Source organism: Anolis carolinensis, chromosome 6 (assembly GCF_035594765.1).
Source record: "Anolis carolinensis isolate JA03-04 chromosome 6, rAnoCar3.1.pri, whole genome shotgun sequence".
In the NCBI taxonomy this organism is placed as follows: Eukaryota; Metazoa; Chordata; class Lepidosauria; order Squamata; family Dactyloidae; genus Anolis; species Anolis carolinensis.
In genome coordinates this window covers 14,944,523-14,959,056 of record NC_085846.1, presented here as the reverse complement: position 1 = coordinate 14,959,056, position 14,534 = coordinate 14,944,523, and the positions used below count along the sequence as shown (strand labels likewise).

The 14,534-nt window shown below is 40.7% G+C and overlaps 2 protein-coding genes across 3 annotated transcripts in view; one reads left to right on the top strand and one right to left on the bottom strand.

Annotated features, from left to right (window-relative positions):
* Nucleotides 1–10,124, bottom strand: part of fam83e (family with sequence similarity 83 member E) — a 34,207-nt gene extending 24,083 nt beyond the window's left edge. Inside the window, exons 1-2 of the mRNA XM_008117225.3 lie at nt 9,700–10,124; nt 2,765–5,580 (exon numbers count right to left, since the gene is read on the bottom strand). Of these exons, the coding sequence (XP_008115432.1) occupies nt 2,765–3,223 (459 nt within the window). The 5' untranslated portion in view covers nt 3,224–5,580; nt 9,700–10,124. The remainder of the gene's footprint in view (nt 1–2,764; nt 5,581–9,699) is intronic.
* The window catches only part of shisa7 (shisa family member 7), a 100,946-nt gene that overhangs the window by 25,405 nt on the left and 61,007 nt on the right, over nt 1–14,534 (top strand). The window lies entirely within an intron of this gene.

Sequence of the window (14,534 nt, the reverse complement as noted above, 5' to 3'; positions counted from 1 at the left end):
AAGTTATTTATCAAATGTGAACATTCTTCAAAGCAGAATATGATATACCTTATCTTAAGAATGGCATTTCCCCTTTACTTTTGCAGAGAAGAGAATACCTCTTCTAAAACAGTGACTGCTGTGCCATAGATGCACCATCTAGGAAATCTTTGATATTCTGAATTATAGATTTAAAGCTATATAGATTTAATTGACAGAATAATCGAATATAGAGTTGAAAGAGACCACACGGGCCATACAGCCCAATGCTCTGCCATGCAGGAAAAGCACAAAGTACCCCTGACAGATGGCCAGTCAAAGAAGGAGCCTCCATCACATTCCAAGGCAGTGAGTTCTGCTGTTGAATAGCTCTTACAGTCAAGAAGTTCTTCCTAATGTTTAGGAGGAATCTCCTTTCCTATAATTTGAACCCATTGATAGATTAAATAAGTTCTGTTTGATTGACTGAATGATATTTCTTTAGTTGACTGACAGCCAGGAATGGCACTCAAATTGGGATGTAGGAATAGTGACAGAAATGATGTGAGTGTGGTAGTGAAGGAAGAAATTAGTCTGCTTCCAGTCCCAAGTCAGTTTCATATCTGTATATCCCTAGATGTGCTCTATTCCATTTCTTTATTAATCTTTTAAAACGTATTTTAAAAATAGCAAGAAAATTCATATTAAGATAAGTATTTTTGAAGTATTTTTGCACAAAATATTATCTTTGAAATTAGGCACCTGTAAATGTATTTGATTAGAAATGTGTATTTTAATATTCCTTTTGATACTTTTTGAGCTGAGAACTGTACTGCAACATTTGAAGAGGTGCTATATCTGAAGGATCATCGTTTTTGATCTGCACATTAATTTGGGAGGAGAAAATCAGGGCGGTTTGCTTTGAAATGCCATCAGAACTAAATCCTTCAGCATCCCTCCCTCTGGGCAGAGGGCGGGTGAGTTGCCTGCAAAGCAGCAGTTTGAAATCTGGATTTGAGAAAGTACTGATAATGCTGCACGTTTATGACATCCTGTATGCTTGCTACGGCACCCTGTCCTAAATGCTAAATTTCATTATGTTACTTCAGGAAGTACAATACTTAGGGAAGGATCATAAATCTCCAATCCACTGCCTTCTTAGGTAATTGATCTAGACAGAAATGTTCTCAGCTTTCCTCCACTTGACAAATGAGAAACACACACACACAAAACAAAAGGCAGCTACTGTAGTTGAACAGGTACTCAATATGTCTTGATCAAGTAAAGTTACGAAAGACAGCATTTCTCCTTCAGCTCAAGGCTTCCAAAGTAATTTGGAAGACAAAAGTTGTAAGTAGTTTTGACAAGACGTATCCTATTTCCCTTGAAAAAGGAGAGTTTTCTTATAATGCAGTAGGAATCATTTCTATACATGCAGTTCCCAAGTTATAAACATCTAACTTACAAATGAGTCATAGTTAAGAACAGGGTGAGACAACAGGAAGTGAGAGAAATCTACCCCTAGGAAGGGAAATTCGTTTCTGAAAGAGTTATCACAAGGTAAAGGTGTCTCCACTGAAGCTTTCTCACCAACCCTTGTTTCCACAACAAGCCAATTTTTGCAAAATCTAATGATCACAATTACACTGCTATCTGTTTGGACTTACAAATTCAGCTTCAGAACAATCCCACAGAACCTATCTTATTCATAACTTAGGGGTTGTCTATATGGGCAGCTATATTTTTATGATCATTCAACTGTTTGATATCCTCTATTATGCAAAACAAAACAGCCACAATTCAGCGGGATGAGCATGGCTCCCTCTAACTGTGTTGGACTACAGTGACCATAAACCCCAGACAGGTGGGTATGCAAGGACGGAAGGTGTTGTGCTGTTGACATTCAGCATACTTGGCCTGTCCAATGTATCAGCCTCTTCCCAGTAGACCCAAATCAAGGAAAAGCTTCATGAGAACCACTACTTCTCTTAATGTTTCCCCAGCAACAGTAAGAGTATCCCTCTGGACAGCTAAACCAGGAAATCCCAAATGGATGGCTGCCTAAAGGGTCTTCCTCCAGGGACAAACCAAGAATGGGCAACTTAGAAGTCCCTGTACAGACTCAGCAGCGGAGTTGGCAGATCAAAAAATAATCTGGCAAGATGCCACTGCGTAGAACAGTGGTTCTCAGTCTCAGGTCCCCAGATGTTTTTGGCTTTCAGCTCCCAGAAATTCTAACAGCTAAACTGGCTGGGATTTCTGGGAGTTGTGGGCCAAAAACATCTGGGGACCCCAGGTTGAGAACCACTGACCTGGAAGAATCCTCAACCTTGTGCAACTGTGGAGCAGAACAAACAACTCTGCATATGTACATATGCTTGTCCACAGTGCCCTGCCTCATGCACAGAGGAAGAATTATTTAAAGCTGTGGACAATGAGGTTGCTATTGTCCATTTTTGGTAAAAAAAAAAATTCTTTAACCACTTGTGTTTCCTATATTTTACCAGTTTTATACTTATTTATGCAATGATTTTGGCACGAAATAAATAAAACCATGTTGAAGAAGATAATTTTCTAAATTAAGTCTACATGTAGTGGTGTCCAACCTTTGGTCCTCCAGGTGTTTTGAACTTTCACTCCCAGAATTTCTGACCATTGGACAAGCAGGCCAAGGCTTCTGGGAGTTGAAGTCCAAAACACCTGGTGGGCCAAAGGTTGGACACAGCTGGTCCAAATAATGTAAGACCTTTCTCCAAATCCATCATGAGGGCTAGAAAGATGGCCCAGATAATCCCTTCAATAATACCTTGTCAGCCTGTTGGATACTCCTGCGGACCAGCTCCTTGATGTGCGGTGCTCCTTCTCCCGGTGGATGTGTGTAAACCTCTGCTCTTGTAATCCCTTTCCAAACATTGTTGCTTGGCCACCCCAGTTCCAGCTCTGGAGTGGGCTCATCTGATCGTCCTGGCCAGTAAGTGAAACTGGACTCATCACCATCATGGTTCAATTTCCCCAGTTCTACAGGTTCAGATGTTTGCCAATCTTCTTCTTTCACTTCTGCTTTCAGCTCCCGGAGTTCTGCATCTGACAGAAAAGGGCGCAACTTTTCCTGAATGAGGCTCTTCTTAAAGGCCTCCTCCCCTTCAGAGAGCAAGGCTTCAAGGGCCAGCCGTTGACCCTCGCAGTAATAAAATTCAGGGTTTGATTCTGTTATTTTCAGATATGGCGCCTCACTTTCCAGGCAACGTACCTGTGACCCAGCCATGGCCTTTGGGGGAAAGGCATGAAAACTTATATTGTCCCTGTAAACAAAACTCCTTCTATCCTCCTCCAGCAAATGGAAAGCCAAAAGAACCTGTTACCTGCACCCTACTGAGATCTTACATCTCAAAAATAAAGATTGTCATTACTGTAGATTTCATTTATCCCATGAGTCTTCCTTTTAACGCCTGAGAAGGGAAATACCGCTGGCATCTGTTTGCATAAATTAGCCTATATCCTTTTCGCAGACTACCACCTTAATTCCAAGAAGCAATTAGGAATGCCAACTGGCCAGAGGGGGAAAAAACAAGTGGATGAATTATCAGGGCCTCCTTTGAAAATGCAAAATTATCACCCAGTAACTTGTTCAGTGCACGGAGTTACATCTGGTAGTCACTTCATTTGCTGCAGATCAGAATGCTTGCCTGGGAACAGCCACAGGGGTTCAGTTTAAAGATACCATAAAGGATGTGCTACAGTTTAGCCTTCTCCTTATTGACACAAGCACCCTTTAGATCCTTTCCCCAAATGTCTTATGTCACATTGGAGCCCCTTATGGAGCACTGTAATCTTGAGCACAGGGATGGCACCCAGCACCCAGCCTCCCCACTCTTTTTGAATTGCCTAATGTTGACAAGACGTCTCAATATATAGCAGTCGTCTTAACACTTCAGAAGTTCATCCTTACAGGAATGCAGGAATCATTATAGGCAGCCCTGTATTCTCCAGCCTCCTTAAGATCCTAAATTTCAGCTTTTTAAATAGGTCATTCCATACTTCACACTCCGGTGTCACCCTTAATCCATCACATTTAATCCTATGTGTGAAGTCTATGCCCAAAGGGATCTGGCTATGTTACCCCTGTCTCTTAACACTTGCTGCTAGCATACAGACTCCTAAAATATGGAGGGAGCAAGAGCCCCCAAGTTATGAAACAAACACCTCAAATAAATACAGGCTTTAAAAAAATACAGCAGTTCCAGAGCTGGTGGACTAATTGCCTGTCACTCTAATATCCTCTCAACCCCTAATTTAAATCAAACCATTAACTTTGTTAGAGCACCTTTTAAACTTAGGTTGGAAAGCCAACTCCTCTACCTGTAGCTTGTCTGCATCTACACTAATGGGAGATAATAATGGAATCATTCATTTGAAATCCAAAGTCTGAGTGAGAGTATCACACAGATCTCTTGGGTTTTCTTCTTTTAGACCTAAATTGACTCCAGTTTCACATGAGATGGATGAGCAGGAGAGCTCCTAACTTGTCTTTCATTGAGCACTTATTGGGCAGAGACTAAAGAAAATCAAAAGGATGGAAAATAGCACTCTTTCAATACTTCCGTGGACAACAAGATCTACAGCTGTGAAAATAAGATAATCCAGTTTTCTGGAGTGGTGATTAGGAGAGAGCACCCTGAAGCAGAAATCCTCCCATTTCTTGTGTTGGCTTCATAAAACAGTGAAGGAAGCAACATAATATTATCTGGATTTTTCCATATAAAGACATATAATGAGAAGTTCCTTCTTTGATGTCTTTTGCCAGTCCATCTATACCTCTATATTTCCAGTGTTCAATAATTGTTTATATATATAAAGAAATATCAAATAGATCCAGAAACCCAAAATGGTCTTCCCAGTAGTTCATCTAGATACTCAGTCTCTGTTCTTCGAATGCCGAGCATATTCCAAAATGTGAACATCACAAGTACACATTTATGAAATAGAAGCAATGGTCCCAGTTGTTAGTTTTGAGAAGGGGGTATTCTTTGGCTGCATTGGTCAAGAGTTCTAAATTATCTGCAGCCTTGACCAGCTAAGACGTGAAATATTTCATATGTTCAGTGAAGAAACAATTGGGAAGTGCTCCGAGTTTATTTTAGTTTCTTTCTCTGAATGAACAGTATGCCAGTTTTCTGATAGCACAGAAAACAGGTCATTGCACAGTTGTAAATTCACGTAATTCCCAGCCAATGACAGCAGAGCCTTTTTTTTTCTTAGCCTATGAAAATCTGTAGAGCTTTCTTTCTGATGAGAAATCTGCCTTCTAGAATCTTTTCCACTTTTATCCAAGTAGCATTTTAAGATTGTCCACTCTTCTTAGTCAGCTTTAAACATGTGGTAGAAATCTCTCTCTTTTTCCATATCCATCAGCCTTGTAGTTCGAACATGAGCTGACTTCAGAAATGAACACATCCACGCTTCGATGATCTCTTCCTCTAACCCCTGCCAGATCAATTGGGAGGAGAAGCTTCTTTGAGGAATGATAATTTCAGCAAGGAGGCATCAGTATAGAAAGGACCAGCTTGCACAACTAGAAATGCACCCCTTGGCTGCAGAAGCATTTGTTTCTTATCACAGCTCCTAAAGTGCACAGGAAAAGAGAAATGGTTGAAAATGATTAATTCCTCCCTTTCATGGGAGTACTTCTCTATAAGAGTTAAGAAAATAGGATTTTACAAGATTGTGATAGGGACTGCTAAACTTTGCTACTTCCTTGAGAAACAGCCACTCCTGTTCAGTTCTCCAACCCCAGCATGCCAGGTAGACTAGCTGCCTTCCCAGGAAACTGCTGATAAGATGACACACCCAGCTTCTTTGTTTACTACTCCACCTTTATGGTTGCCGGCTAGAAGGCTGAACAAAAATCAGGAGGGAGAAGGGCTTTGAGAAGCAGGGACTCTCTTGGGTTGGCAGGACATGAAAAGTAAAGGACTGGGCAAACAAGGAGGATAGTCCTATAGGAAGATAATGAGTTTTATTAGTTAATTATTATTACGCTATTATTCTGATAAAGAGTCTCAAATTAGGACAACTGAGAGCTCGCAAAATACTGTGCTGGCTTTTGAGTACAGAGCACTCAATCGCAACAAAAGTTTAAAGCAAAACTAGGATGAGTCTCTGATGTGTGAAATGCACAGAATCTATCATCTGTGGGGCACTGACTGGTGGGCTTAAGATAATTAAAAATTAACTCATTATCCTTCTATTCCCCCCTTTTTGCCCAGACCTTTCTTTATTCATGCATAGCTTCCCACTTCCCCCTCAGTCTTGAATGAACACAACGTTTCTCAACCTGGGGGTCGGGAACCCTGGGGGGTGTCAGAGGGGTTGCCAAAAACCATCAGAAAACACGTATTTCTGATGGTCTTAGCAACCCCTTTGGCAGGGAAGGCTGAAGATCTCTCCGCCTGTCCTTCTCTTCCTTTTTGGAAAGAGATGGTGAATCCTCCCACCAAAAGCCCTCCTCCTGCTGGGATTGGCCAGCTTCTGAGCTCTCCAGAGGTAGGTGAACTACATCTCCCCAAAATCACTGTTAATTTTTCCTAAATTCCTCCAGTATTTTCTGTTGGTCATGGGGGTGCTGTGTGGGAAGTTTGGCCCAATTCTATCATTGGTGGGGCTTGAGGGCTCTTTGATTGTAGGTGTGTTAAAGCGCTGAGCTGCTGAACTTGCGGACCAAAAGGCCCCAGGTTCAAATTCTGAGAGCAGAATGAGCACCCGCTGTTAGCCCTAGCTCCTGCCAACCTAGCAGTTTGAAAACATGCAAATGTGAGTAGATCAATAGGTACTGCTCTGGCAGGAAGGTAACGGCGCTCCATGCAGTCATGCCGGCCACATGACCTTGGAGGTGTCTATGGACAATGCCGGCTCTTTGGCTTAGAAATGGAGATGAGCACAAACCCCCAGAGTTGGACACGACTGGACTTAATGTCAGGGGAAACCTTTACCTTTACCTACAATTCCCAAATGTCAAGGTCTATTTCCCCAAACTCCACCAGTGTTCAAATTCGGGCAAATTGATTATTCATGCCAAGTTTGGTCCACATCCATTATTGTTTGGGTACACAGTACTCTCCAAAACTCAAGGTCAGTGCCCACCAAACCCTTCCAGTATTTTCTGTTGGTCAAGGGAGTTCTGTGTGCCAAGTTCAGTTCGATTACATCATTGGTGGAGTTCAGAATGCTCTTTGATTTTAGGTTAACTATAAATCTCAGCAACTACAACTCCCAAATGACAAAATGATCCCTCCCCCCAACCCCACCAGTATTCAAATTTGGACATATCGGGTATTTGTCCCAAATTTGGTCCAGTGAATGAAAATACATCCTGCATATCAGATATTTACATTACAATTCCTAACCGTAGCAAAATTACAGTTCTGAAGTAACAATGAAAATAATTTTATGGTTGGGCGTCACCACAACATGAACTGTATTAAGGAGTCATGGCATTATGAAGATTGAGAACCACTGAATTAACAGTATGTCTTATAAAAGGGTTGTGGAGAGTCTAAATGTGCAAAAGAACCATGTAACATTCAGTAATCACAACTGTTACATTTCACTATTAATCAGGGATTTGAAACCAAGATAGATTTTCATTTTAAACCAGCATTGGAACAATCAAGGGATGGGATGGCCTGACCGGTGGGTTTTAAAAAAAGTAGATGTTTACATAGTGTTGTGTCGGGGAAGATGTACACATATTATTAAAGAAAGGTAAAGGGCATTTTTAGCACATGTTCACTGGGATATATTTTTAAGCTCTTAGCCTTAGCTTTTCCATATAAACACCCACTCCTAGGGCCCATTCACACCACACAATAATAATTATAGTGCTGCATTCCATTCCAACTGCCATGGCAACATCCCATGGAACCCTGGAATTTGCAGAGTAGGAAGGGATGTTTAGAATTCCGTTTCATAGAACCATAGTACCTCACCAAACTACATATCTCAGGATTCTGTAGGATGGGATTTTAGCACAAAGTGGATTAATAATACCTTAATTGTGTAGTGTGAATAGGCTCCCTTGTCTCACCTCCATTTTCCTTGTTTAAGAAGCCAAAAAAAGAGAGTGAAATATATGCCCCTTCCCCACAGCTGTATGAAATCCACATTGAACTGTATTATATGGCAGTGTGGACTCAGATAATTCAGTTCAAAGCTGATATTGTGGATTATCTGCCTTGATATTCTGGGTTATATGGCTATGTGGAAGGGCCGATATTTGCTGAGCTATTGTAAAGGTTTCAGAAATATATCAACTCTTTCTAATTTTACCAACCCTTATTTTAAAAGTAATCCCATTCTTCTTCTAACCACACTTTTTCAGGATCAAGGCTAGATTGGGGCTCTGGAGTACAGTAATTCCAAAAACTGCAAAGTCCTTTCTTTACATACATTAAGCAAATGAATAAATGAGATATAGAGAGCATATAAAGATATTTTCCGGAAACCCAGACACATGTGACATCAGAGTGTAGTAAAGATTCCTAAAGTAGTTAACTGCAATCTACTTTTATACTTTGAACTCAGTTTACAATAATTGAAGTATGCTGGGAACAAAGGGGGAAAAGGGGAAAGGAGAAAGAAGTAGATTAAAAAAAAAGTTGAAAAGAAGTGGGATTTCAGAGGATTAATCCCAAGAGTCTCTGCCAAATTAGGAAAGTTGGAGGGCATGAGGCAGTGGCACCCAAATTTTCATGTGTGAACCCATTTCTGTCTGTGAAGCTTCAGTCAGACTCATCACTTGCTATCTAACATTTTCACCTCATTGATTCCATTCCTGTCGTCTCCACCACCCTCTTTCAGCCCCATTCAGGCAAGACTGTGGAGAAGGTTCATCTAGAACAGTGGTTCTCAACCTGTGGGTCCCCAGGTGTTTTGCCCTACAACTCCCAGAAATCCCAGCCAGTTTACCATCTGTTAGGATTTCTGGGAGTTGAAGGCCAAAACATCTGGGGTCCCACAGGTTGAGAACCACTGATCTAGAGCTCTTAAACCAAAAACTGTATCTTTAATGGTTATCCAGAAATTTACATTTCACAGGTGTTGCTGGTTACTCTATTACATGATGAGCAGAATCTGCTGAAATTGATTTTTCTGAACAACCATTGCAGATATAGAACACCTTTCCAGTTTTCACTCTGGCAACCTTACATATTACCCTGAAGGAAACTGCCTACTTCTTCCTTGAATTTCTATCTGTCTATTGGAGGCACAAACAGAAATTATTTCCAATTATTTTCTTACTTTTTATTAAAGGGGGGATTCTACTGATCCCTTAGGGTGCTCGAATAAAAGTAGCAGTCACCACAGTGTCTTTCATGGTTATTCAGATCATTGTCACAGGTTTTCTCTTTTAGACATATACTGTATTAACAAGTCTTCTCTTTCTTGTACATACCACTTCTACTTCCTTGGTGTGCATTCATCTTATCTTTATTCTACTCTTTAGGTCTATAGCTAGCTAATCTCCCATTTCAAAGAACCCAGGCTATCTACTCCACCCATTCTGATCATACTGATCACCCCATTTTTGGAAGCTTTTTTCCCATCATGAAGACAGCAGACCCCAAGCTGTTTTGATGGGGTCTGTTACCCTCCCACTGTAACCATGAGCTAGCACAGTTTATCCTACAGACTCTAAGACCCCTTGCTGCTTCTGTTTCCTCCGTGTGCATTTCCCATTCTTACTTTGTTTGTTTCCACACACCTCCCTCCTCGCTTAGAAGTTCCGGCTATGTATCCTCTTTCACTTCTCCAGTTCTGCTGTCTTTCCTGATGGAAGGAAGGCAGACGATCCAATGCTGGCTTCAGGAGTAAACCAAGGGATTTCAAGGTCCTCTTTTCTTAGCTCTCACTTTCTTTCCCAGTAGACTTGTGGGATTTTTCCCCTAGCAGCTCCCCTTTCTGTGCCTGTTGCCAGGCGGAGAGGCAATGTGCAACTGGCTAATCCAGGAAGCCCATGGGTTATTTGCAAAAGCACCTGTTAGAAACTTGGCTGCCAAGGGACACCCTCCCCTGTAAGCAAATACTGTAGTCTGCGGAGAGTAGTAATTAATGAGACAATTGCATACTGGGCAAAGGTAGGATAGGAAAGAGCAAGCAACCTGTTGGACCTCTTCATTGGAACCTGTAGACTGCACCTCTTCTTCTTTCTGTTTTCACAACAAAATAAATCTCTTAGTTGCACATGGAATTCTGTCTGCATATTGTGTGACAGACAGATTTCCTTCGGTGAAGGGATTGCTGACAGTTTTTTACCCCCATATCTGTTGTTGCCCCAAGTATGCTTGTTTTCCTCAAGGTTACCCTATTGTTTGAAAGAACTTGTATCGTACCTGTACTGAAAGCATAATGTTGCGTATCTGGGAAAAATGCACTTTGGCTCTGTTGATAGTTTTTCTAGGATCAGGCCTACCATTTGACAGAGTGAAGCAGGGAGCAGAAATAAAGCAGATAATAGAATTGTGAATGCAATGTGGCCTTCAGCTTGATGTTGTCCCCAGAAGTGGTGTCGGATGCTTTCCCACTACTAGTGTTGAAGTCAATTTCAGGTGCAAAGCCAGTAGACATCTATATATGTCGCAGGATGCATATCCTCCAAAACTTCTGAAAATGTCACTTTGAGGAGTGGGGGGGGGGGAGCTTGTTTTCTGCTGCTCTAGAGACTAGGACACGGAACAATGGATTCAAATTGCAGGAAAAGAGACTCCACCTAAACATTAGGAAGAACTTCCTTATGCTAAGAGCTGTTCAGCAATGGGATATGCTACCTTGGAGTGTGGGAGAATTTCCTTCTCTGGAGGTTTTAAAGCTGAGATTGGATGAGCATCTGTCAACAATGCTTTGATTATGTGTTCCTGCATGGCAGGGAGACTGGAGGGTCCCTGTGGTGTCTTCCAACTCTGTGATTCTACTTCATAGATGAAAACTGGGAGATGTGTGGCCAATCTACATGAGAGTGTGGTCAAGATGGCACAAGTTAATGATGAGGAGTAACACAGAAGGTAGAAGAGGCTGCAGCAGTTTGTCTGAGCTGACCAAGAAGGGCAATATTTCACTCCTCCTCTCATCTCCTGAGAGAACTCAGTGCAAACTATCTGCACTTTAACCTCGGTTTGCAGCAGTTGAAGAACAAGGGGAGAAAGTTAATAAAAAGAGGCAATTTTAAAAGCAGCTGAAAATTTGGGATGGGAGAGTGTTAATTGGGACTGTTCCTGCCAAACTGGGACAACTGAAGGGCATGGGAATGTGGGCACCATTGTGTCTTTTCACTCAGGCAGCAAATTGCCTTGGGGTATCCTGGTGTATCCATTACAACTGTATATTTACTTCTCAAAAGTACCTGTTGACTACTTCCTGGGATGCCATTTGTTATTAGGGACATACTCTCCTTCCTCCAAAGAAAATATTTTGTGTACCCATAGAGATTTTACAGATTAAATGGAAAGAGACTGAGACTGTGTTCTCTCCTGGTCAATGCTCAACCAGTATTTTTTTTAAATGACAAAGGACAGCAAATCTGTTTCCATCCCACCTCACTGCTGCACTAGTATGATGTAGTTATGCATGTTCAAAGATATGTGCTGAGAAAGACCCAGTCAAAATGGGAGGTAAGAAAAGGAAAAGTGTGGAGATCAGAGATTATGACAGTAACAATTTAGTCACCTATACCCTGTCTTTTGCCCCAAGATGGACTCTAGGCAGCTCAGAACAATTAAAACAAATAGAGAAAAAATATTTGCATATATATAATGAAAACATTCAAGAAGTTGTTGCCAAAATGAAAATAAGCTATCCATGGAATTAAAACAAATCCATAAAAGACAGTAGCAATCATCATCACATTATTAAAAGCTATTGTTCTTCCAGTGCTGCTATATGCCTGTGAAACATAGACCATCTACAAATGCCACTCTTGACCTCTGGAAAGATTCCATCAGCGTTGCCTTTGGAAAATCCTGCAAGTCTCTTGGAAAGACAAGCAAACAAACTTCAACATTCTGGAAGAAGCAAAGACCACCAGTATTGAAGCAATGATCCTCTGCCATCAACTTCACTGAATGTGTCGAGAGGAGGGTGACTAAAATGATCAAGGGTTTGGAGAACAAGCCCTGTGAGGAGCGGCTTAAAGAGCTGGGCATGTTTAACTTGCAGAAGAGAAGACTGAGAGGAGACATGATGAGGGCCATGTATAAAGATGTGAGGGGAAGTCAGAGGGAGGAAGGAGAAGGCTTGTTTTCTGCTGCCCTGGAGACTAGGAAGCGGAACAATGGGTTCAAACTACAGGAAAGGAGATTCCACCTGAATATCAGGAAAAGTTAGATCCCAGTACCTTTTGCTGAGAACAGTTTTGAAACCAGGCTTGTCCAACCCTTGGTCCATGGGTTGGACAAGGGTTGCAGCCCAATACAAAATTGTAAATGTACTTAAAATATTATGAGATTTTTTTTTGTAACTCAATTGAGTGATTCATAAGCATATTCAATGGTAGATGAGAATGGAATAAGTAGAGTATGTTACATCCACAGATATTGGAGTTCTATTCGAAAGACCCCCCCAAAAAATTAGTAAAATCATGGTACAGTAGACTCTCACTTATCCAAGCTAAACGGGCCGGCAGAAGCTTGGATAAGCGAATATCTTGGATAATAAGGAGGGATTAAGGAAAAGCCTATTAAACATCACATTAGGTTATAATTTTACAAATTAAGCGCCAAAACTTCATGTTATACAACAAATTTGACAGAAAAAGTAGCTCAATGCGCAGTAATGTTATGTTGTAATTACTGTATTTCCGAATTTAGCACCAAAATATCACAATATATTGAAAACATTGACTACAAAAATGGCTTGGATTATCCAGAGGCTTGGATAAGTGAGACTCTACTGTATTAAAATTCTGCTAGAGTGTACATTTGGCCTGATATTAAAACAAGAATGGAGAATCAATGGAATGCCAAATCTTATTGGGCTCCAAGTTCCATGAACCCCAATGTTGATGAGGGTTGTTGTAGTTAGTCCAAAATGTAAGGCCACAGGTTTCTATGTCTTTTTTGCAGTGACAATTCAACTTGTCTCTCCCAGTATTATGCCCACATTATAGACAGATAGAGCTTTTCCGAATTTGTCTTCGGGCCACGGAAGACAGATGTCCTATCTTTGGCAATCAAATGTACCATTCAAAAATTCATTAACTGTGAATAGCTGTGTTTTGACTGTTCTTATGTCTCATGTCTCTCCCACCTCCCACCAGTCCTTTCTATACCATGCAATCCTTTGCCAAGCGGAAACTGTGTTTGCGTGCTGTGATGCTACATTTGTCCATTCTGTGTGACTTCTGATAAGGGAAACCATTCTGCAAGTAGGTGTAAAACACTGCAGTAGCCTGGGCTAGATGGTTTGCAAGGAACCATGGGATCCCAGGTTATGAATCAGCCAGACTGGAAGGGGGAAACTAGCAGCCTTGCTTCCTTGCTTCCAATATTCCCCAATCCAAGAGCAAATTCCTCACATTGAGGTTTCTATTTCTTCAGTGACATGACGAAACAGTGCCCTGGCCCCAATAGACAAAATGAGACAGTCTGTTTTTATGCTTTCAAGGATCATTAGCCACAGTATGTCCTAGTTCTTCTCTCTCTCTGTGGAAATAATTGATCTTAGATGAATTCCTCAAATAAATAATAGCCCTCAGCTTTTATTAAAGCAAACGGAACTTGATAATGTTCAAAGTGGCTCTGCCTTGGCAGCTGCAAAAAATCAGATGCAGTTTTGTTAAATCCAATCTAGCTTGTTGAGAAAATCATTGAAAATGATAAGCTGCCTCTATCGTTGATTTTTTGTTTGTTTTTCTGACGAAGGTTATTTGCAACATTATGCCACCTGTCAAAACTAGATTCTGTCTTCTTCCTTTCCCAGTCCCAGTTAATTTGTTATTATAGTTTTGACATTTAAATCAAAAGTATATTAAAAATCTGTTTACTTCCTGATTATTACTCTGATTTAAGTTCTATTTATAAATATATTTTAGCTTTATTTTTATCCAAGCTTCCCACAAAGGCACATTGACTCTCTCCCTGCCACACGTCTTTTATCCCAAGAAATAGGATTGAATGCATAAGGAATCGGCTGAAGGCTGTGAGTTTCAGATCTAAATAATAATAATAATAATAATAATAATAATAATAATAATAATAATAATAATAATTTATTTGTTTATTCATTTATAACCCCGCTTCCATCTCTCCGAGGGTACTCGGAGCCATTCACATGGGGACCAAGCCCAATCAACAGATAAAACAATAAAACAGCAGCATATATAATTAAAACAATAACAGTAAAATAACATTCATAAAATACATCAGAGAGCATCAGGACTAAATGGTGGGGCTATTAAGAAATTACAGGAAAGGCAGGCATGTACAAAAACACAAGGCAATGAGACTCAGGAATAGGGTAAGGTGCTGAGGGTTAGGGCAGTAAATAGTTTATGAATTAAAATCCAGATTTCCTTGTCCTACTTCAAA